Source organism: Stenella coeruleoalba (genome assembly GCF_951394435.1).
Source record: "Stenella coeruleoalba genome assembly, chromosome: 4".
In the NCBI taxonomy this organism is placed as follows: Eukaryota; Metazoa; Chordata; class Mammalia; order Artiodactyla; family Delphinidae; genus Stenella; species Stenella coeruleoalba.
The window spans coordinates 21,756,401-21,780,030 of record NC_137149.1 but is presented as its reverse complement, the minus strand read 5'-3'; the positions used below and the strand labels follow the sequence as shown (position 1 = coordinate 21,780,030).

The following is a 23,630-nucleotide window of genomic DNA, read 5'->3' as shown; positions in this document are numbered from 1 at the left end:
TTTTCTTTGCATTCATAAAACTGTGGCTTCCTTTCACCTCTGTGAATTATATATTTTATGGGAAATGTAAGTCAATTTAAAGTTAAGGGGTGAACTTGGAATATCACTGATCAAAAAATTTATCACAGGAGACTCCTAAGAGTTCAACCCCCTCAAGGCCTAAAGGAGCGTTCCCACAGGAGTTGGCAAACTTTCTTTAAAGACCCAGATAGTAAATAATTTAGGCTTGTGGACCATAGGATCTCTGTTACTCAACTCTGCCACTGTAGTGTGAAAACAGCTGTAAGGTAACATTTACATAACAGTATGCAAATGAATGGGCATGTCTGTGTTCCAGTAAAACTTTATAAGCATTGAAACTTGGATTTCACATCATTTTCACATCATGAAATAGTCTTGACTTTTTTCAATCATTTTAAGATGTTAAAAATCATTCTTGGCTCACAGGCCTTTAAAGAGAGGCAAGTGGGCCAGATTTGGCCCATTAGTGTAGTTTGATGACCCTTTTCCTAGAGCATAATTACCTCTACATTAAATGCCCTTACTAAATATTCGTCTCTGAATGTATTCCCATTACATGTAGGGACTAGGTATATGGAGCACTTCACATCCTAAAATTTTCAGGTTAACAGAACTCTAAAGACTGCCTCACAATTGCTCATTGGCCAGTTGATTTCAAACGGTTATTGAAACAATCATTTCACTTATATGAAATTTACAAAGGAATTTACCAGACTTAAAATCACATTGATGTAAATACTTTTGATGTCTCTATTTTTATCACAGCAAGTTTGCCAATTCTTCTTGGTGTCCCATTTACCCAGTTAAAAGCCTTCAAGTATACTATGTTACCCTGAGATGGCACAGTTCAGTGGTAGGCACAATTTCATCTGTAGGAAATATTCAAACCTCATACTGCCACCATTTTGGATACCATTTACAGTCACGTCACAATACTACAATCTTTCTACTTAGTAGTATCTTCCCTGTACTAGAAATTTTCAGAATATTCAATAGTTGTGGTAGAAGGCTGATGCTAGGCTCAGAAAGGTAGTATGGATTATAAATCTTTGTGTGTGACCTAACACACAAGTAATTTGTTAAAATGAAAGGAAATCAGACCCAATTTACCTGTATAATCAACATTTATTGGACAAAATTACTAGCAAGTAGCACAAAACAATTCATACAATCTGTTTGGTACCCTCAATGAAATCCCAGTTCTGTTTCTCTAGATGCTTCAACCTTGCCTAAAAAGTTCTCCTCAGGCAGGTTTGTTAGGTTCTCTGAAGGCGTAATTGTTAAACTTATAGTCAGCATTAGGCTAAAAGCCTCCAAAATCAATCCCAGATTTCACACTAACCCTAAATGCCATTCTAAAGAACAGAGGATGTAGAGTTTACCAGATCTATGCCCTGCTTCTAAGGGACAGGAAAATATTTAGGCAATTCCAATATATAAAATGTCACTAATTTCAAGGACAAGAGCCCATTTCTAACATCTGTTATATAATAGGAATAGCTTCTGAAGGGCTTATAGTAGCTGCTTTGGGAATGTGACCTTTTTGACTAAATACTAGCTGATCACTCCTGGGAAATAAATTCTTGTTAACATACTTACATAAAAAAGAATGTAAGCTCCATAAAGGCAAGGATTTTTGTCTGTTTCGTTCAGTGCGGTACCTGGCCCACAGTAAGTGCTCAAACATTTGCTCAAAGAGTAAATATGGTGACTTTGCTGGAGTATTAAAGTAAGTTACAGACATTATAATAAACATGTTTTGGCCACAAACATTCTTAATGCAACCACAATAAAAATTAGGTTTGAAACACACAGTCCTACTTTACAGAGTTCAAGAGCTTAAAAGTGAGGGGAAGCATCCAGGTAAGACCCCATGCACTCTAGCCTTCCATTACTGGATATTATATACTTTCTCTAAGATTGTACCAACCTAGCAACCATAACAGAGGTCCACTTAATCTAAAAATTAAACTGGCACTTACAGCAAATACATTGTGGGCCTGCATTTTCTGTATAGCTTTTAACTCCTTTTTTCAAAATTCTTCCCTTGCTTTTGTATAATTTATTTCTAAATATTTCACCTTATTATTTCACCATATTATCTGCATCATACTAAACCTTGGCCAACCCTTAAAATATTAAAGGAAAAACAATCTATTTCCTAATAAGTATAATAAACCTTCATGTATAAATACTTTTTATGTTCAGCCCCTGTAAAGCCACCAAATAATCTGTAAAAAGTTTTAAAATGTGAATCAGAGCCGAGTTTTAAGAACTTAGCTATGAATGGCTGAGATCATTACCCATTTAATATAGTTCCCGCAAAGAATAACAGAATGTGTAAAATGAAATGAAGGTCCCTTAGAGTCTGAAATTCTTCTGGTGCACAGTCCTGCCTTCTTTGTTCAAGAAGTTTGTAGTCATTTTCAGGATCCACTCCAGGAGCCAAAATTCTTAATTTAGGTATCAGGCAAACCATTCTGTAAAAACCAAATAATTGTCAACAATGTTTCCTTTTTCTTTCCCTTTAAATACTTTATGCCAACTTTTGAAAACTTTGATTGTCTTAGTCATTTGCCTATTCCTAAATGATTTTCATATTGATAAGAGCAAAAAAAGGCCTGACTATTCTTTATAAGTCTTCCATTTTCTATCCAGAGCTGAAAATTCAGATCATTAAAAAAACAAACAAAAAAACACTGCATTTGAAGTATCACTCTACCAAATATCAGGAGGAGTGGGTGGAAAGATTCTCCTTTACAAATGACTTGACAGAGGATTTTACAGAAACACCCATCTTCCATTGGTCCCACTGAACCCTCGGCCACACCATTCAAGAAATCCAAGGAATCAGAGACAATGGGGCCTCACCAACAGTGAGCTTATGCCCAAATTTTTGCCAAAATTGGGGGCTGGGGGTGAGAGAAGAAGACATAATTACCACAAATTCAATAAGCATGATGGCTGAGTGAAATTAACTTACAGTGCGTAAAGGATTAGCTCCGAAGTCCAAAGGAGCTGTTTAATGACTAAATGAGCTGCACCGCTTTTCCTCCTTCAGCTCACTGCTCCTCTCCTGAGCTTGTCCCTTGTATCATCTCAGTCCTGTATCCTCCTTCTTGTTCTGCTCCCCCAAGCCCCTTCTCTAAGTCCCCTTCCTTTATCCTCTGCCAAAACAGTCTTCTCAGAGGGGGTGGCAATGAAAATGGAGAGCATGGATTTTCCAAAGGGAATCTAGAGAGTTTTGTGACTCATCAGTTGGTGTTTTGGAGTGTGCGGGTGTGTATATAAAGCAATGCGGGAAATCAGAAAATGAGACCCAGGCTTCCGGGAGGAGAAGTGAGTGAATAAAGTTAACATTTACTGAAATGGGGACACTGAAAAGTAAGGTCATCTGAGTACGAAGTCAAGAGTCCAGTTCTGGACCCATGTGAGATAACCGTGCACGGCCTGCTCACGGTCAAACCGTCGTACAGTAACAGTAGCTTTAGCGGAGCGCTGACTGCTGCCAGGCAATATGCAAATAAATCGCTTTTAGATAAGTTGGCGATTTATCTGAAACACCACGCCACACCACACCCCTATGACCTGGTTACTATTGGTCCCAAATGGTAAATGTGAATATAAAGCTCCAAAAAGCCAAATAACGTCTCCAGTTTCTTCGTGGTAGTGCAGGAACTCAAACCCAGCCGGTTTCCTCCCAACATAGAACAAAAAATTTATGAAGCGAAGTTTCCTCTACACCTCATCTGAACACCCTCAACTGAGGTGCCAAGGAAGGACATTTTCACTCTGGTCTTCGTTCCACTCCCGCGCCTACCCTATCCTACCACTCGCCAGCTGGATGATGGTGGACAGGCCGTAACTTTCCGTAATGCAATTTCCTCGCCTCTCCCGCACCCACCTCCCCAAACTGGGGTAGATGGTCTCTAAGCCCCTTACCATTTCAACGATGCGTTAAGAGTACTCACCAGGGTAAAAAATACACGAAGAAAAACAACACCACGTCTAAGAGGACGAAGAGCCAGAGATCCAACCAGTAGGAATGTTTTGGTAACCGGTCTGCCCCGGACTGAGGCCGCACTTCGTGGTTCTGCTGCGGCCTCTCGGCTTCACCCAAGCCTCGCCGCTCCCGGGGACCATCCCGACCATCTTCGGCCGCCAAGCCCACCTCCATCTTGCAGCAGTCGCCACGCCACAATCTGAGTAGTCGGAAAACCTCAGCTCCCGCTCTTCCGCGTTCGCCTCGCCGGAAAAGTGGACGAAGTCCGACCCCCCCCCCGCCCCACAACGCATGCGCTGTTCCCCGCCCCGGAAATGGGCCCTGTACCCGCCCCGGAAGTGAGCCCTGTACCCGCCCCTCCCAGCGCGCAGGCGTCTTCCGTCGGCCCGCTACCCCCGTGACTGCGGACGGACAGCGGCGTCTGCACTTGGAGGCGGGGGAAGCTGTCCGCCCGTTCCGCCCTGCAGCGTCCAGGTGGGAAGCCGGTTATTCAGGTTTCGCTAGAAGAAATACTCTCTGGCCGGACCGGAAGTCACTTCACGTCCCATTCCTGACAGGTGATTGATTCCACCTTGGAAGTGCCCATGGTCGCCTCTCCTTATCCCTGTATTCCTTTTGGGTCCTTATGCCAAGGTTTTAAAAGAGCCTCCTCTAATGGGTTTTGTACTGTCCCTAACATGTTACACTTATTTGATTAAATTCTGTAAACAGCTCTAATGAGGTTGACATCGTAAGTGTGAGGGTAAGTTTCTAAAGGGGCCAGAGAGCAAAACGTGAGAATTTTGTATGTATCTCAAAGGAGTGAACTTAAGAATAATCCAAGGGTTTGGGAGTGTGATCCCCCATGACATTAGAACGTTAGCAGAAAGAAAATGATTTACCATAGTAGGCAAGGGAAAATTCTCCTCTACTCTCTTTGGGTCTCCAGCTGGGCATAAGAATTAAATTGACATAAGACAGGTTAACAGGAGAAAAGCATAGAAGTGGTTTTTAGGGTTTTTTTTTTTTTACATGTACATGGGAACCTTCAGAAGAGAATGAAGACCTGAGGAAGTGACCAGCGCAGAAAGCTTTTCTACCTTTTAGAAAAAGAAATAAGTAAGACAAAGAGGTTTGGTTAAGGGTAGTTAATTGTGGAGAAATGACTAGGAAGATAACGGTTAGTTTAACAAGGTTTGTTTGTATGGATTTTTTGGTCCAATTTCCCATCTCTGGTGATAAAAATATTTTTCTTCCTCCTGATGTAGTGAGGGCATCTTTTACATGGGAATTTTATCTCCTTCAGGAAGAAAAAGGAAGGTCAGAGTGCACTTCTAGCACCAGCTGTTTCTCAAATGCCTTTAACTGAAAATATTCAATATGCCAAAGTGACATATTTTGGGGTGACATGCTCTGAACTCCTTCATTCCCCTGTCTGAAACTTCCCTAGAAGTTTCACACAAACTCTGAGTTAGTGGCTGTGGAGAGAAGAATTGGGTTAGCAGCAGAGTGGCAAGGGATCTGCAAAGGGAGAGAAGAACATAGATTAGAATGAGGATGCATAAACAGAAAACAACACATCTAAGCACACTTCCCCATATCCCATTAAATCAGTCTCCCATCCCTGGGAATAGGTCAGTCCAATAGAATGGCTGAGCCTCGTTTATCTGATGGAGGGTGTTTATCTTGTCTTCAAAAGGTGCAGATTAAACACTATTTGTCCCAGGTGATTTACATAGAAGCAGCATGCTTCATCAGTGATGGCACAAGCTCCTCTTTCTTGGGCTGTCAGTGTGTCCGGGGCAAGAAGATTTTCAAGTCCAGCAGAGGCTACTAACTTTTGACTGAAAGACTTCTGACATTTGCATACCAATATTGAAGTCTTGTTCTGTTACTATGGAAAGATTTAGAACTGCCTTTTCCAACTCATAAGTTCCAAAGGCTAAGAAAAGGGATCTTAGTACTGAAAAGAACTTAGACTTGTGTATACAAGCCAGTTATACCCAAGTATACTAGTTAGTTCCTGTATATGGCTAGTCGTAGTGTCATATTGTTCACTTAAGTCCCTATAGTGTTCAGTCAATCCAGAAATGGGAGGTTTAGAGACGCCAGTAGGCATAGGGTGACCAAACACTATTTCAAAAGGGGTTAATCCACACCTTCTATTTGGAGTATTCTGGATTTTTATAAGGACCAGAGGTAGTGCTTCTGGCCATTAAGTCCAGTTTCTTGATAGACTTTTCCTAAAGTCCTTTTGCCTCTCCTGCTGCGGAGCACAGGCTCCAGACGCGCAGGCCCAGCGGCCACGGCTCATGGGCCCAGCTGCTCCACGGCATGTGGGATCTTCCCGGACTGGGGCACGAACCCGTGTCCCCTGCATCGGCAGGCGGACTTTCAACCACTGCGCCACCAGGGAAGCCACTAAAGTCCTTTTGATGTCTAGATTTTTATGTTCTATTTGCCCTGAGGATTGGGGACGGTGCAGGGCATGAAATTTTAATGAGTACTCCAAAGTTTTTGCAAGCATGTAGTTTATTTCTGTTATAAAATGAGTTCCTTGGTCTGACTCAATCCATAAAGGAATACCAAAATGAGAAATAATCTAGTTATTAATTTATTCACTGCTGTGTGGTGTTGTCATGTCTAGTCAGATAGCATTTAGTCCATCTACTAGGTGTACAGACAGTAAACCACTGGGATTAGCCTAGAGCTGGAGGTAAAACTGTGAAATCCATTTGGAGTCCTGCAGGGGACAGAGTGGTAGAGAACATTTCCTTGCCCACAATTCTGGTATCAAGGATGGATGTCGCTAACTGGACACTGCTCACTCCAGGGCTGCTGCTGGTGACAGATCCTGGGACCTCTAACATAAGCCGGCAGAAGATGAGAATTCTACTAGTCAGTCTCCCAGATTTCTGCCGTAGTATCCAATAAACAAGAATGGTAAGAGTCTCTTCTTGTCTTTTTCTCTTTCTGAATTTAGATTAACAGGAGAAAACATTTGTTTGAACTGTTTGGGGGGGTTATAGTGACTCTGGTGTCTTCTGTTATGAATACTCTTGTTTTCTATTTCTAATGGCTGTAAAGAAAGGAAAGCTTAAAAAACAATCTCCCTAGACCCCAGCACCCTCAGAGGGTATATTTTTCCCCTCTGAGGGACAGTACCCCATCAAACGACAGGGTCAACTGATCCTCAGCTGCACCCCAGAGCTCACCATTAAACTTACAGTAGAGAATCAGAAACTGGATTTCTTAATTGACACTGGTGCAACTTTACCGTCAAGTCAGAGGATTTATCTCTGTCACCCCTGATTCTATTCAAGCTGTTGAATTCTCTGGGTAATCTATTTCACTGTCCACATCTCAGGCCACCTCAATATCCTTAGGACTTTCATTTCTCTTATTTCTTTTCCATCATTACTACTTTACACACCTATGATAGTTTTCTTTGAGAGTTGTACAGTCATCAAAACTAATTGCTATTTGTTGCAGCTTCTCTTTTTTTTTTTTTTTTTTTTTTCCCGGTATGCGGGCCTCTCACTGTCGTGGCTTCTCCCATTGCGGAGCACACGCGCAGGCTTAGCAGCCACGGCCATGGCTCTCGGGCCCAGCTGCTCCGCGGCATGTGGGATCCTCCTGGACCGGGGCACGATCCCGTGTCCCCCGCATTGGCAGGCGGACTCTCAGCCACTGCGCCACCAGGGAAGCCCGCAGCTTCTCTTTTGTCTTCATCTTGACCTTTAGCAGCTCCCGCTATTAATCTGTTTCCACCCCACTCAGCCAACCTGGTGCCCAGCAAACACCCTTTGCTCCAGCCAGATTGATTTCTTCTTCTTCCTCATGGAAACTCTTCTCCTTTTGGCCTTTAGGCTTTGGCACATGTTGTCTTCATTAAACTGAAATGCTTCCCCACCTATCCTAATCCTTCCCATCTTTTTTCAGTTCAAATTGCCAACTTCATAAAGTTTCCCTCGCTACATTTCACGTTGATCTCTCCATTCTCAGTATTTTTAACACACCAATTGCAAAAAAGTTCACATTTAACTCATCTCCAACTACTTCATATGTCATGCTTTCTTCTTAGGGTGAGAGTTATCTTCTGAAAATTATGCAGTGAGTATTTGTTCCCATAGTTTTTTGCCTTTCTTCTGCATCAATTACCCTCTACATTCTGTAACAGCCACCTGTTGATGAGGTGTCTACTGGTCATTTTTCAAAACTTCTCTACCTTCAGCTCAAAAAACATTGAAATTTTCTTGACATAGTTTGGTACGTTGGCTTGCTTTGTAGCAAAATTTTATGTAAATTATCTCCCCATCAGAGTATTAAATATTCTTCAGGATATTTTACCTATCCTATATTTTTACCATCTTTGCAGCCTCTATAGTCTCTCAAACCGTACCTTGAATGTGGAAGAAATTAAATATTTATTCAGTTATGTTTCTTGTATTCTGCAGCCACTAATACAATCTTAATTATCTCTTTTGTAACACAGTAGTATAATGATACCACTGAGATCTACCACTACTGATCTACCACTGTCAGTGAGGATACTTTCTGAGATTTTTCTCAAGTACCAGTAATGGGTATACACTAATCCATTCCCCCATTTTGGATTTCATGTCTTTTATTTCAGTGAATACTCCTTGAATGCCTACTGTGTGTCAGGCACTATCTGAGGAGCCATAGGAGATACAGATGCAATAGTCATCCAATTCTTTAGAAGTACTGGCTGAGGACATCTCACAGATATGGGATATTCAAACACTCTGTCCCAGAGCCCTGGGGTTCTGCATCATGGTTGGGATGTTAGGAAGGCTAAGCAGGATTGGCTGTGAATAAACTGCCTACCCTCTTCCCCCTACCTACTCGCACACATACAGACTTCAACCTTAAGAGCTCAGTTTTGTTTATTTTATATTTTGGGGTTTCATAAAAGATTTTATTTCAAAATAAAGAGGGCATTCTGCTGCATTTTGAAGTTTAAAAACAACTTCAATATGGCCAAGCTTAATTGGTAGTCATAGATGACAAAGATGTTAAAACCCACAGCCTTGAAGTCTCATTATGCTAACCAATAGAGCAATCAACCTTTGTTTTATTGAAAGGTGTTGGAGGGATGGTCATTGAGGGTGCAGATTGAAAGGTTAGTCAATACATGACATGTCTTCTCTCATAAAGTCACGTAATAGGCTTCCAAGAGTAGACATGACAATATTGACATAGGTGTGAGCTAGAATAACAGTGTTAAGCAAATGGAGGCCCAGGTGATAACTGCTATATATAAAATATTAACCTGAATTACACTTGTTTTATAGGTGTGAGAAATGTCAACATGTTAACAGCAGTTAACTCTGGGAGATGGAATGACAGATCATTTTATTCTTTGTGCTTTTTCACAAAGTTGGGAAGATGGGAAGAAAGTTTTTTGAAATAAGTTAGGAAACAAGCAAGAGATAAATCTAGGTCAAAATGATTACTTAAGTATTTCTAACATCAGATCACAGGCACTAGGCACATACGTATCAGGGGATTATAATGATTTATAACAGTGTTTTTCAAACTGTGTTTCATGGAGCTCCATGTTTCCTCAGGGAGAACTCAGGGACCAACATGAAATGGAAGAATAGATGCAGGGAATGAGGCTTCAAGCCTCTACTGGAGAAACTCAGCTTTTATGTTCATATCTATAAATATGCCCTGTTAGAAAACAGATTTATTTTTTTCTGCTCTGATGAGAACTCTGTCAGAAAATCACCTTGGGAGACCCATGTTCAGAATGGTAGAGTAGGCAGCTCCACGCCTCTGTCCCTCCACGAAACATTGAAAATAAGCAGAAACAACCTGAAATAAGTTTGCCAGAACTCTGGAAACAGTCAAAGGTTTACAGAAACCAAGCAAATCCTAGTCAAAATATGTGAAGACATGGATAGAACTGAGGGAGAAATAGATCTACGATAATAATTGAAAATTTCAATACTCCACTTTCAGTAATGGGCGACACATCTGATCTAGACAGAAGATCAATAAGAAAATAGAGGACTTTCAGATAAAGACAAATACTGTATGATATCACTTATATGTGGAATCTGAAAACTAAACTAGTGAATATAACAAAAAAGAAACAGACTCACAGATATAGAGAACAAACTAGTGGTTACCAGTGGGAAAAGGGAAGCAGGGAGGGGCAATATAGTGGCTAGGGGAGTAAGAGGTACAAACTACTATGTATAAAATAAATAAGCTACAAGGATATATTGCACAGCACAGGGAAATAGCCAATATTTTATAATAACTATAAATGGAGTATACCTTTAAAAACTTTGAATCACTATGTTGTACACCTGAAACTTATATTGTGAATCAGCTATACCTCAATTTAAAAAAAAGGAAAAGAAAATAGAGAACTTGAAGGACATTATAAAGCAATGAGATGTAACAGACATATATAGAATACTCCACACAAAAACTTCAGAGTACACTACATCAGTTGGTAACCCAGGCAGACTAAAATAGAGAGTGTATTGATTTTAGAAACTGGGAAGAATAAATTCATTCCTCAAGGGAGGATTTGTGTTTCTTTCTGCCATGGGTATGAGGACATTACAGACCTGAGTCCAGTTTAAATGGGTCCAGAAATGAAGAATTTTGGTGTATGATATTCCTTACCACGTAAACAGTATAAATTTTGATCCTAAATCCATGTCTGAACCTTCCAGTGGCTATAAATTCTCAGGAGAGCTTTTCTCCCCTTCTCTTCTAGACAGTTTTCTTTCCTGCTTACCTCTGTGAAGGGTTATTTATGCACTTGTTTCTAGTGAACTCTTTTCCTTGGAAATGGCTTTTCCTGAGCATGGCTTTTATGCTAGATGGAGCTCTCTGCTCTTGGAAGATGTACAGTTCTGGGCAGCCTGGGTATAAAGGTTCTCCCAGGGCACCCAACTGCTTCAGTTCTCACTTCTTTCCCTATATTCCTACCACTGCTTTCCTGGAAGCCTCTTGCATTCATTTAAAAATTGTTTCTAGTATTTCATCTAGCAATTTTTCAATGAATTTAGAGAATTATGAATGAATTTCTCTTTTATTTTTTCAAGTAGCATTTAAATACAGTTGGAAAATGGTACAGATATTTGTGGGAGAGATCATTGTCTTTTCGTTGTCTTTTCTATTGCTAATGTTGGGTACCTCAGTGAATTAGTGTACCACTCAAAATGACACCATCAATGCTCAGAATTGATGAATTCTGAATAGCACACATTAGAATCATTGTTCATATGAGGCCTGTGAAAACCCAATACTCACTTTCCCACTAAGTGATTTTGTTAACCCCTCTGGTGTTAAGCCACCCTTTGGGGCTTGGTTTTTTCCTCATCTCTATGATGTATTGGTTTATCTAGTATATCTTCTCAAGCAATATGGGTTACAGAGGTTGTATGACATCTTGATCTCTATGATCCCCAAGTGTGGCCTCGAGCAGCATGAACTCTTTGCCAATCACTGTTAGTCCCTAGCAGTCTCATCTTTTTATCCCAGTGCCAGACAGTCATAATTTTCCATGTGCACTATGTTGTGAAAAAGGTTAAGAAGCATGGTCTAGATGATCCTCTAACAGTCCTTCTGTCTCTAAAGCTCTTGATTTAAAAAATTAACTATTAATGCACTTTTCCTCTCTGGGCACTTGTTTAGTGAATGAGTATATTGTATGCAAGAGAAAATGGGGATAGGTTTTACACAGAGTTGTTTTGAACTGAACTCTTTAAAAGGAGTTGCATGTCTTTGTGAATGAGGAAAGTCTCAAGCATTTTGTGCTAAGTGACCTATTTAGAGCCAGTAACGCCATTCTAGGATTTGAATGAGCCAAGACCCTTGATGGCTTCTTGGGCACATATCATATTTTCTTATAACTAGTTTCATTGTGCTGCTTCATCTCCTCACTTTTGTATGAGTACAATATAATAGAAGCAGCTTATGTGGCCTCATGTCCTTTCCTCTTTTTTTTTTTTGAATATTTAATAGTTGTATGCCTTTGTTTCACTTTGTTTTCGATCCTTCTGTTTCTCTGGTATTTTGAACACTTTGAAATAAGAGTCTGATTTCACTTCCTAAGGACTCATACCCATAAAACCTATCAAAAACAATGATTGGTTTTGTTTATACCTGAAAGCATGGACCCCAACATGCTCTACTTCTGTTTCTAGCGCAATTCTGAGTCATGCTTTAAAAAGAATGTTTAGCACTTAGCAACCCGGAGTTCAGTCTGGCCCTGAAGTCGCATTGTTTGGTTTGGGATGTAGCGTGTTTTTAAGACAATGTATTCCTGTCTCCACTACAGACCTACCAAATCTGAACCTCCATGAGTGCATAAGGGGAGGTGAGGGAATGCAGTTTTACAGAACTGTACTTTTAGCTCTGGGGAATACTTCTTTGGAAACAGCTGAGAGGGCAAGTTATTTGGCTAAAAAAAATGGAGGTAGGGTTGAAGAAGACTTCACAGAAAATTATCTTTGAAGGATGAATCAAATATTTGCCTGATGAGGAAGACTAGGGAAGGATATTTTAGACAGAAGTGGCATGAGTCGAGGCTCAAGAGTGAGACTCCATGGCGAATCATTCAGAACTGTGAATTGTCTAGTGTAACTAGACTAGATTGATGCCGATACAGGAAGTAGAAATAACAGAAGGAGAATCAAGAAAGTAGATTAGGACTAAATTGTGAAAAGTCTGGATTGATAAGGATTTACATTTTATTTCATGGGAAATAAAAGTCATCAAAGGATTCATAAATATGACAATAATGTGGCAAGATTTTTATTTTATATTATAACCATGGCAGCAATGTGGAGGATGAATTAAAGGGAGAAGAAACTGGAGACAATGAGACCAACTGAAGATATAATTAGAGTAGCTCAGAAGAATGATTATAAGACAGTAGTTGGGGAAATAGAGGAAAAGGGCATACATTTAGAATCATTCATTTACTCACCAAATAGACTATTTTGTATGTGCTAGCTGTGAGCCCTGTGCTAGCTGTTAGGAAAAAATGAAACCAAACCATGAATGTTCTAGACAAATAAAAAATATATAACTTATGTTGTATGTGTATGAAAAAAATAAATATTTTTAAAATAATGGTATCCTCTTTGTGGAAGAAATATAAATAATTTTACTCTTCTTTAGACATTATTGAATTTTCTAAAGTGTCTATAGTGTCAGTATATTACATTTAAATATTTTTTCTAATTTTAAAGTGTATATATTGTTTTGCCTCCCAAAACCCTGGTGAAAAGACAGACATGTGAACAACCAATATAACAATATTGTAGTTATAATAGTGATATGTTAAAAGAAAATACTGAAAAGGCAAGCAGTAGGATCTAAACATGCCTTCAAGAGACAGGGAATCTGCATGAAGGAAGCAGCATTTCAAGTGAAGCTTGTAGGATTTGTGGGAATCCCAGAGAAGAGATACTCCAGACAAAGGAAACTCAAATTAATTGGAAAATTTATCTGAGTGGATAGGCAGATGTCAGATTCTGAAGTCTTGTAGTCTTTGTGAAAGTGTTTAGAATTTATCTTATAGTCCATTATGAAAATGCAAGCAAAAAGAAGACAGAAGATGTTTACACCATGAAGGCCATTCCGCGCAGTACAGAAGTTAGATTGAGGTGATGTGGAGTGAAATAAGAAGCAAGCAGGAAAATCAGTAAAGAGACACTTGTGATAGTTTAGGTGATAATTAGCAAGGATTAGTGATTTGGTCAGATGGGTGGGGTGGTATCTGTGTGTATTTGCATGCGTGTGTGTGTATGCAACCCATATGTGTTTGGTGGGTAGATAGTCCAAGAGGCAGAAATTATCTAATTTCTGATGTCCATCAAATTACTTTTTTTTTCCTCAAATGAGGGGATAATGGCATTATTCACTGTAATAAGAAATACATGATTAAGATACTGTTGAGTTACGGTGAGTTTAAAGTACATGTGGGATATTCAAGTGGAAACTTTTATTAGGCAGATGTATATATGAGCATAGACCTCCTGAAAAAGATAAAGGTGAAAAAAACAGTAAGATTTGGTGACTGCTTAGATGTAGTTGGAGGGGTTGGTTGTGAGGTGTTCAAATATAGGAAAAAGAATGAGGAAAAGGTTGAAGAGGAGTGAAATACTGACCTTGACCTTGAGCATTTATAAATTATTTAATGACTGTGTAGCAGAGTGATTAAAATGCGAACTCTCATGATCTACCCTACTTGAGTTAAAATCCCAACTTTAGGACTTGCTGAGTGTATCCGCATGAGCAAATTAGTTAACCTCTATGAGGCTCAGGTTCCTCATCTGTAAAATAGAATTAATATTAGTCTTAACCCATAGATTGTTGTGAGAATTAAATGAAATAGTTTAAGAAGGGCACTAGAAGTAATACCTGGAGCATAATTAGTGTTAGTTATTATTTGGATTATTTACGAAAAATGAAAGAATTTTGCTCTTAAATGATGAAGAACGTAGTTGTGTGAAACTCTTTTATGAAGAAAAAAAAATTCTTTGTTGCTTAGTTACCATAGAGTAAGTAACCTTTCTAGCTGTGTTTTTGGTCCATGAATCAAAATGATGCAAAACAACTAGAGTTTTCAATAGAAAAAAATAGCTGATATTCCAGCCAAGTTTTTGAAATTTAGTTCACAGTTGTCTGAAATATAAGAGAATAAGACAAAGAACAAATCTGTGATTGTTTCTCAAGACAGGGCCCTGTTGTGTGCATCATGACCCTGAGGCTCTCTTGCTCTTTTCCACATGCATGGTAGATTATTCTGGTTCTCCAAGACAGGTAGTTTGAAGACACGTTTCTCATTGCTTCCTTTTTCTTATAATAAAGCATTACAGACCCAGACAATAGCCACCAAAGGGAAGTCGAAGCCTGGAATATGACATTTGGCTATGTCCTCTCATTTGCTATGAGTCATATTGGTTATATCCTTTTGTTTCTTTTTTTTGTTTGTTATTTTTGTTTGTTTTTTACATCTTTATTGGAGTATAATTGCTTTACAATGGTGTGTTAGTTTCTGCTTTATAACAAAGTGAATCAGTTATACATATACATATGTTCCCATATCTCTTCCCTCTTGGGTCTCCCTCCCTCCCACCCTCCCTATCCCACCCCTCCAGGCGGTCACAAAGCACTGAGCTGATCTCCCTGTGCTATGCGGCTGCTTCCCACCAGCTATCTACCTTAAGTTTGGTAGTGTATATATGTCCATGCCACTCTCTCACTTTGTCCCAGCTTACCTTTCCCCCTCCCCATATCCTCAAGTCCATTCTCTAGTAGGTCTGTGTCATTATTCCCGTCTTGCCCCTAGGTTCTTCATGACCAAGAAGAAATTTTTTTTTGATTCCATATATGTGTGTTAGCATACAGTAATTGTTTTTCTCTTTCTGACTTACTTCACTCTGTATGACAGATTCTAGGTCCATCCACCTCACTACAAATAACTCAATTTCATTTCTTTTTATGGCTGAGTAATATTCCATTGTAAATATGTGCCACATCTTCTTTATCTATTCATCTGCTGATGGAAACTTAGGTTGCTTCCATGTCCTGGCTATTGTAAATAGAGCTGCAATGAACATTTTGGTACTCTTTTTGAATTATGGTTTTCTCAGGGTATATGCCCAGTAGTGGGATTGCTGGGTCGTATGTTAGTTCTATTTTTAGTTTTTTAAGGAACCCCCATACTGTGCTCCATAGTGGCTGTATCAATTTACATTCCCACCAACAGTGCAGGAGGGTTCCCTTTTCTCCACACCCTCTCCAGCATTTATTGTTTGTAGATTTTTTTGATGATGGCCATTCTGACTGGTGTGAGATGATATGTCATTGTAGTTTTGATTTGCATTTCTCTAATGATTAATGATGTTGAGCATTCTTTCATGTGTTTGTTGGCATTCTGTATATCTTCTTTGGAGAAATGTCTATTATGTCTTCTGTCCATTTTTGGATTGGGTTGTTTGTTTTTGGGATATTGAGCTGCATGAGCAGCTTGTAAATTTTGGAGATTAATCCTTTGTCAGTTGCTTCATTTGCAAATATTTCCTCCCATTCTGAGGGTTGTCTTTTCGTCTTGTTTATGATTTCCTTTGCTGTGCAAAAGCTTTTAAGTTTCATTAGGTCCCATTTGTTTATTTTTGTTTTTATTTCCATTTCTCTAGGAGTTGGGTCAAAAGGGATCTTGCTGTGATTTATGTCATAGACTGTTCTGCCTGTGTTTTCTTCTAAGAGTTTGATAATGTCTGGCCTTACATTTAGGTCTTTAATCCATTTTGAGTTTATTTTTGTGTATGGTGTTAGGGAGTGTTCTAATTTCATTCTTTTACATGTAGCTGTCCAGTTTTCCCAGCTTTTTGAAGAGGCCGTCTTTTCTCCACTGTATATTTTTGCCTCATTTATCAAAGATAAGGTGACCATATGTGTGTGGGTTTATCTCTGGGCTTTCTATCCTGTTCCATTGATCTATCTTTCTGTTTTTGTGCCAGTACCATACTGTCTTGATTACTGTAGCTTTGTAGTATAGTCTGAAGTCAGGGAGCCTGATTCCTCCAGCTCCGTTTTTCTTTTTTAAGATTTCTTTCACTGTTCGGTGTGTTTTGTGTTTCCATACAAATTGTGAAATTTTTTGTTGTAGTTCTGTGAAAAATGCCAGTGGTAGTTTGGTAGGGATTGCAATGACTCTGTAGATTGCTTTGGGTAGTAGAGTCATTTTCACAATGTTGATTCTTCCAATCCAAGAACATGGTATATCTCTCCATCTATTTGTATCATCTTTAATTTCTTTTATCAATGTCTTATAATTTTATGCATACAGGTCTTTTGTCTCTCTAGGTAGGTTTATTCCTAGATACTTTATTCTTCTTGTTGCAGTGGTAAATGGGAGTGTTTTCTTAATTTCACTTTCAGATTTTTCATCATTAGTGTATAGGAATACAAGAGATTTCTGTGCATGAATTTTGTATACTGTTATTTTACCATATTCATTGATTAGCTCTAGTTGTTTTCTGGTGGCATCTTTAGGATTCTCTATGTATAGTATCATGTCACCTGCAAACAGTGACAGCTTTACTTCTTCTTTTCCGATTTGGATTCCTTTTATTTCTTTTTCTTCTCTGATTGCTGTGGCTAAAACTTCCAAAACTATGTTGAATAATAGTGGTGAGAGTGGGCAACCTTGTCTTGTTCCTGATCTTAGTGGAAATGGTGTCAGTTTTTCACCATTGAGAATGATGTTGGCTGTGGGTTTGTCATATATGGCCTTTATTATGTTGAGGAAAGTTCCCTCTATGCCTACTTTCTGGAGGGTTTTTATCATAAATGGGTGCTGAATTTTGTCAAAAGCTTTCTCTGCATCTATTGAGATGATCACATGGTTTTTCTCCTTCAATTTGTTAATATGGTGTATCACATTGATTGATTTGCATATATTGAAGAATCCTTGCATTCCTGGGTAAACCCCACTTGATGATGGTGTATGATCCTTTTAATGTTCTGTTGGATTCTGTTTGCTAGTATTTTGTTGAGGATTTTTGCATCTATGTTCATCAGTGATATTGGCCTGTAGTTTTCTTTCTTTGTGACATCTTTGTGTGGTTTTGGTATCAGGGTGATGGTGGCCTCGTACAATGAGTTTGGGAGTGTTCCTCCCTCTGCTATATTTTAGAAGAGTTTGACAAGGGTAGGTGTTAGCACTTCTCTAAATGTTTGATAGAATTCGCCTATGAAGCCATCTGGTCCTGGGCTTTTGTTTGTTGGAAGATTTTTAATCACAGTTGCAATTCCAGTGCTTGTGATTGGTCTTTTCATAGTTTCTATTTCTTCCTGGTTCAGTCTTGGAAGGTTGTGCATTTGTAAGAATTTTTCCATTTCTTCCAGGTTGTCCATTTTATTGGCATATAGTTGCTTGTAGTAATCTCTCATGATGCTTTGTATTTCTGCAGTGTCAGTTGTTACTTCTCCTTTTTCATTTCTCATTCTGTTGATTTGAGTCTTCTCCCTTTTTTTCTTGATGAGTCTGTCTAATGGTTTAATCAGTTTTGTTTATCTTCTCAAAGGACCAGCTTTTAGTTTTATTGATCTTTGCTATCATTTCCTTCATTTCTTTTTCATTTATTTCTGATCTGATCTTTATGATTTCTTTCCTTCTGCTAACTTTGGGTTTTTTTTGTTCTTTCTCTAATTGCTTTAGATGTAAGGTTAGTTTGTTTATTTGACATGTTTCCTGTTTCTTAAGGTAGGATTGTATTGCTATAAACTTCCCTCTTAGAACTGCTTTTGCTGCATCCCATAGGTTTTGGGTCATCATGTTTTCATTTCATTTGTTTCTAGGTATATTTTGATTTCCTGTTTGACTTCTTCAGTGATCTCTTGGGTATTAAGTGTATTGTTTAACCTCCATGTGTTTGTATATTTTACAGATATTTTCCTGTAATTGGTATCTAGTCTCATAGCATTGAGGTCGGAAAAGATACTTGATACGATTTCAGTTTTTACCATGGCTTGATTTGTGACCCAAGATATGATCTGTCCTGGAGAATGTTCCATGAGCACTTGAGGAGAAAGTATATTCTGTTGTTTTTGCATGGAATGTTCTATAAATATCAATTAAGTCCATCTTGTTTAATGTATCATTTAAAGCTTATGTTTCCTTACTTATTTTCATTTTGGATGATCTTTCCATTGGTGATAGTGGGGTGTTAAAGTCCCCTACTGTGATTGTGTTACTGTCGATTCCCCCTATTATGGCTGTTAGTATTTGCCTATGTATTGAGGTGCTCCTGTGTTGGATGCATAAATATTTACAAATGTTATATCTTCTTCTTGGATTGATCCCTTGATCATTATGTAGTGGCCTTCTTTGTCTCTTGTAATAATCTTTGTTTTGAAGTCTATTTTGTCTGATATGAGGATTGCTACTCCAGCTTTCTTTTGATTTCCATTTGCATGGTATATCTTTTTCCATCCTCTCACTTTCAGTGTCTATGTGTCCCTAGGTCTGAGGTGGGTTTCTTGTAGACCACATAGATATGCATCTTGTTTTTGTATCCATTCAGCCAGTCTGTGTCCTATGGTTGGAGCATTTAATCCATTTACATTTAAGGTATTTATCGGCATGTATGTTCCTATGACCATTTTCTTAATTGTTTTGGGTTTGTTATTGTAGGTCTTTTCCTTCTCTTGTGTTTCCTGACTAGAGAAGTAACTTTAGCATTTGTTGTAACGCTGGTTTGGTAGTGCTGAATTCTCTTAGCTTTTGCTTGTCTGTAAAGGTTTTAATTTCTCCATCAAATCTGAATGAGATCCTTGCTGGGTAGAGTAATCTTGGTTTTAGGTTTTTCTCCTTCATCACTTTAAATATGTCCTGCCACTCTCTTCTGGCTTGCAGAGTTTCTGCTGAAAGATCAGCTGTTAACCTTATGGGGATTCCCTTGTGTGTTATTTGTTGTTTTTCCTTGCTGATTTTAGTATTTTTTCTTTGTATTTAATTTTTGATAGTTTGTTTAATATGTGTCTTGGCGTTTTTCTCCTTGGATTTATCTGTATGGGACTCTCTGTGCTTCCTGGACTTTTTTAACTATTTCCTTTCCCATATTAGGGAAGTTTTCAGCTGTAATCGCTTCAAATATTTTCTCAGTCCCTTTCTTTTTCTCCTCTTCTTCTGGGACCCCTATAATTCAAATGTTGGTGCGTTTAATGTTGTCCCAGAGGTCTCTGAGACTGTCCTCAATTCTGTTCATTCTTTTTCCTTTATTCTGCTCTGCAGTAGTTATTTCCACTATTTTATCTTCCAGGTCACTTATCTGTTCTTCTGCCTCAGTTATTCTGCTATTGATCCCTTCTAGAGAATTTTTTATTTCATTTATCATGTTGTTCATCACTGTTTGTTTGCTCTTTAGTTCTTCAGTTAAATGTTTTTTTAACTGAAGTTCTTTAGTTAACTTTTAACTTTAGTTCTTTAGTTAAATGTTTCTTGTATTTTCTCCATTCTATTTCCAAGATTTTGGATCATCTTTACTATCATTATTCTGAATTCTTTTTCAGAGAGACTGCCTATTTCTTCATTTGTTAGGTCTGATGGGTTTTTGCCTTGCTCCTTCATCTGCTGTGTGTTTCTCTGTCTTGTCATTTTGCTTAACTTACTGTGTTTGGGGTCTTCTTTTTGCAGGCTACAGGTTCGTAGTTCCTATTGTTTTTGGTGTCTGTCCCCAGTGGCTAAAGTTGGTTCAGTGGGTTGTGTAGGCTTCCTGGTGGAGGGGACTAGTGCCTGTGTTCTGGTGGATGAGGCTGGATCTTGGCTTTCTGGTGGGCAGGTCCACGTCTGGTGGTGTGTTTTGGGGTGTCTGTGGCCTTATGATTTTAGGTAGCCTCTCTGCTAATGGGTGGGGTTGTGTTCCTGTCTTGCTAGTTGTTTGGCATAGGGTGTCCACTGTAGCTTGCTGGTTGTTGAGTGGAGCTGGGTCTTGGCATTGAGATGGAGATCTCTGGGAGATTTTTGCCGTTTGATATTACGTGGAGCTGGGAGGTCTCTTGTGGACCAGTGTCCTGAACTTGGCTCTCCCACCTTGGAGGCACAGCCCTGACGCCTGGCTGGAGCATCTAATTGTAGTGTGTTCGAATTAGTGCTATGTTTTGCGGAGAAAACATTTACTTACTTAGATTTTATGATTTTCTCTTTGAATTTGGAGCCAATTTGTATTTTGAAGATTTTGTAGACCCTGGGAAGTAGCCTTTTTATGTATGGTTACAGGTGAAAAAAGGATGAAAAGAATCTCAGATGTAAGTTAGGCCTCGTAGAATTCAGTAAAGGCTGTATAATCAGGCAACTTAGCAAAGATAGGCCAATGGAAAATATAATTCAAGATACTATGTGTTTCTGTGAGAGCCTACATTACTTCTTTGTAATGCTTATCACAATTGTTTTTACTTGTTTAATGTCAGTCTTCAAACTCTGGATGCTATGTTTCTGAGCTGGATTCAAATCTCCATGGGAACCAAATTGATTTGTTTACCTGTAAAAGTCATGTCATATGTGTCACCTGGTAGGTGCTTAATTCATATTTGTTTAAGAAATACGTACTTTTGGTCACTCAGGATCCAAGGAAGCTATAGTGAACAAGTTATATTTCTATTCATCAGAAGCAAGAATTCATTATCTCCATTTCTAAGAAGCTATTATTTCACCCTCTTTTCTTATATCCAGTTTCTGTTTACTGGAACTCAACATGATCCCTTTTGCCTCATGGCCTCTGTTGTCTGCCTTTCCTTCTGTACCTTTCTACTTTTGCCCATTGTCTGGGAGGAAGAAATTTTCCTCTACCCAACTAGGTTCTTCTGGCTGGTCCAAGAATTAAATTGACATGAGACAGATTAGCAGGAGAAAATCAAACAAAAATTAAATAACATGTAGACATAGGAGAGACCCAGGAACGTGGAGTAACTTGCCAAATTGGCCAAAAGTTCACCATAAATGCCATCGTCAGCTAGAGATAAAAGAGGATGTTGGGACTTCAGAGGGGAGGAAGGCAGTGCTCATGGAGATGAAAAAGCAAATGTTTGATAAACAGATGTTTGCTGGGCCCTGCAGAGAAAATGGGACATTGGGTGGACTCTGGTCCCTAGGCCCCTTTTCGGTGGACTCTGGTCCCCAGGCCCCTTTTGGGTGGACTCTGATCCCTAGGCCCCTTTTGGGTGGGCTCTGATTCCTAGGCCCCTTTTGGGTGGGCTCTGATCCCTAGGCCCCTTTTGGGTGGACTCTGATTCCTAGGCCCCTTTTGGGTGGGCTCTGGTCCCTAGGCCCCTTTTGGGTGGACTCTGGTCCCCAGGCCCCTTTTGGGTGGACTCTGGTCCCTAGGCCCCTTTTAGGTGGACTCTGGTCCCTAGGCCCCTTTTGGGTGGACTCTGGTCCCTAGGCCCCTTTTGGGTGGGCTCTGGTCCCTAGGCCCCTTTTGGATGGACTCTGATCCCTAGGCCCCTTTTGGGTGGGCTCTGATCCCTAGGCCCCTTTTGGGTGGGCTCTGATCCCTAGGCCCCTTTTGGGTGGGCTCTGATCCCTAGGCCCCTTTTGGGTGGACTCTGGTCCCTAGGCCCCTTTTGGGTGGACTCTGGTCCCTAGGCCCCTTTTGTGTGGGCTCTGATCCCTAGGCCCCTTTTGGGTGGGCTCTGATCCCTAGGCCCCTTTTGGGTGGACTCTGATCCCTAGGCCCTTTTGGGTGGACTCTGGTCCCTAGGCCCCTTTTGGGTGGACTCTGGTCCCTAGGCCCCTTTTGGGTGGACTCTGATCCCTAGGCCCCTTTTGGGTGGGCTCTGATCCCTAGGCCCCTTTTGGGTGGGCTCTGGTCCCTAGGCCCCTTTTGGGTGGGCTCTGGTCCCTAGGCCCCTTTTGGGTGGGCTCTGATCCCTAGGCCCCTTTTGGGTGGGCTCTGATCCCTAGGCCCCTTTTGGGTGGGCTCTGATCCCTAGGCCCCTTTTGGGTGGGCTCTGATTCCTAGGCCCCTTTTGGGTGGGCTCTCGTCCCTAGGCCCCTCTTGGGTGGGCTCTGGTCCCTAGGCCCCTCTTGGGTGGACTCTGGTCCCTAGGCCCCTTTTGGGTGGACTCTGGTCCCTAGGCCCCTTTTGGGTGGACTCTGGTCCGTAGGCCCCTTTTGGGTGGACTCTGGTCCCTAGGCCCCTTTTGGGTGGACTCTGGTCCCTAGGCCCCTTTTGGGTGTGCTCTGGTCCCTAGGCCCCTTTTGGGTGTGCTCTGGTCCCTAGGCCCCTTTTGGGTGTGCTCTGGTCCCTAGGCCCCTTTTGGGTGGACTCTGATTCCTAGGCCCCTTTTGGGTGGACTCTGGTCCGTAGGCCCCTTTTGGGTGGACTCTGATCTCTAGGCCCCTTTTGGGTGGGCTCTGGTCTCTAGGCCCCTTTTGGGTGGACTGTGATCTCTAGACCACACTGAGTTTCCCCCACCACATCTAGCCCATATTCTTTGCAGATATTTCTGGTGATACCTCTATTCTGGGAATAAGCCCTTTATTTAAATACTTTAGGTAGCTAAGAGGGAAGTAAAAAGAAAGGCTTTCTGAGTCTTCTGTTTCTTAAAGATAATCAGCCTAAATTAATCATAATGCCAAAGAGATACATTTTGGAGTGGCAAATTTTGTTCCCATCATTGTAACCATCATTACTAGCTGATGACTTTTTCTGTGTATTGAAGTCAAATTCCCAAGAATCAGACCCTAACTGGTTTAGCTAATTAGAATTATTGGTCTTGAATAAAGTTCTCATAGGCTGTTCTTAAGTTATAGATTGACTGCCCTTGGAGCAAGTGGCCTAATCTGTTATGGCCAAGGTAGTATTGGTCTGGTTCAGAATAAGGTTATCTGTGTATAAAAACAGCTGGGGCTGATTCCTTCAGTAGAGCTTCTGTGTGTAAGTTCTCAGAACATAGGATGGGAAGGCTGGCTTGCTGAGTCTGAGACTGTCCAGCATGCCCCATTTATTTACTCCACTGCAATTATTAATGTTTACTATGTGTTAAAGGGATATAGTGGAGGGAGGGGTATAGATATAAGACTGTCCTGCCCTCACGGAACTCACAGACTAGAGGA

At 40.2% G+C, this 23,630-nt stretch overlaps 1 protein-coding gene and 1 long non-coding RNA gene across 2 annotated transcripts in view; one reads left to right on the top strand and one right to left on the bottom strand.

Moving 5' to 3' along the window:
• Nucleotides 1-1,126: 1,126 nt before the first annotated feature.
• Nucleotides 1,127-4,282, bottom strand: ARLN (allregulin). Its single transcript, XM_079919932.1, has 2 exons — nucleotides 3,993-4,282; nucleotides 1,127-2,501 (listed from the first exon to the last, which is right to left on the bottom strand). Coding segments are annotated over exons 1-2 (207 nt in total). The 5' UTR covers nucleotides 4,199-4,282; the 3' UTR covers nucleotides 1,127-2,500.
• Nucleotides 4,283-4,393: 111 nt separating this feature from the next.
• The window catches only part of LOC307185623, a 72,947-nt gene continuing 53,710 nt past the window's right edge, over nucleotides 4,394-23,630 (top strand). Inside the window, exons 1-2 of the long non-coding RNA XR_013828124.1 lie at nucleotides 4,394-4,581; nucleotides 6,837-6,946. This is a non-coding gene — a long non-coding RNA (uncharacterized lncRNA). The remainder of the gene's footprint in view (nucleotides 4,582-6,836; nucleotides 6,947-23,630) is intronic.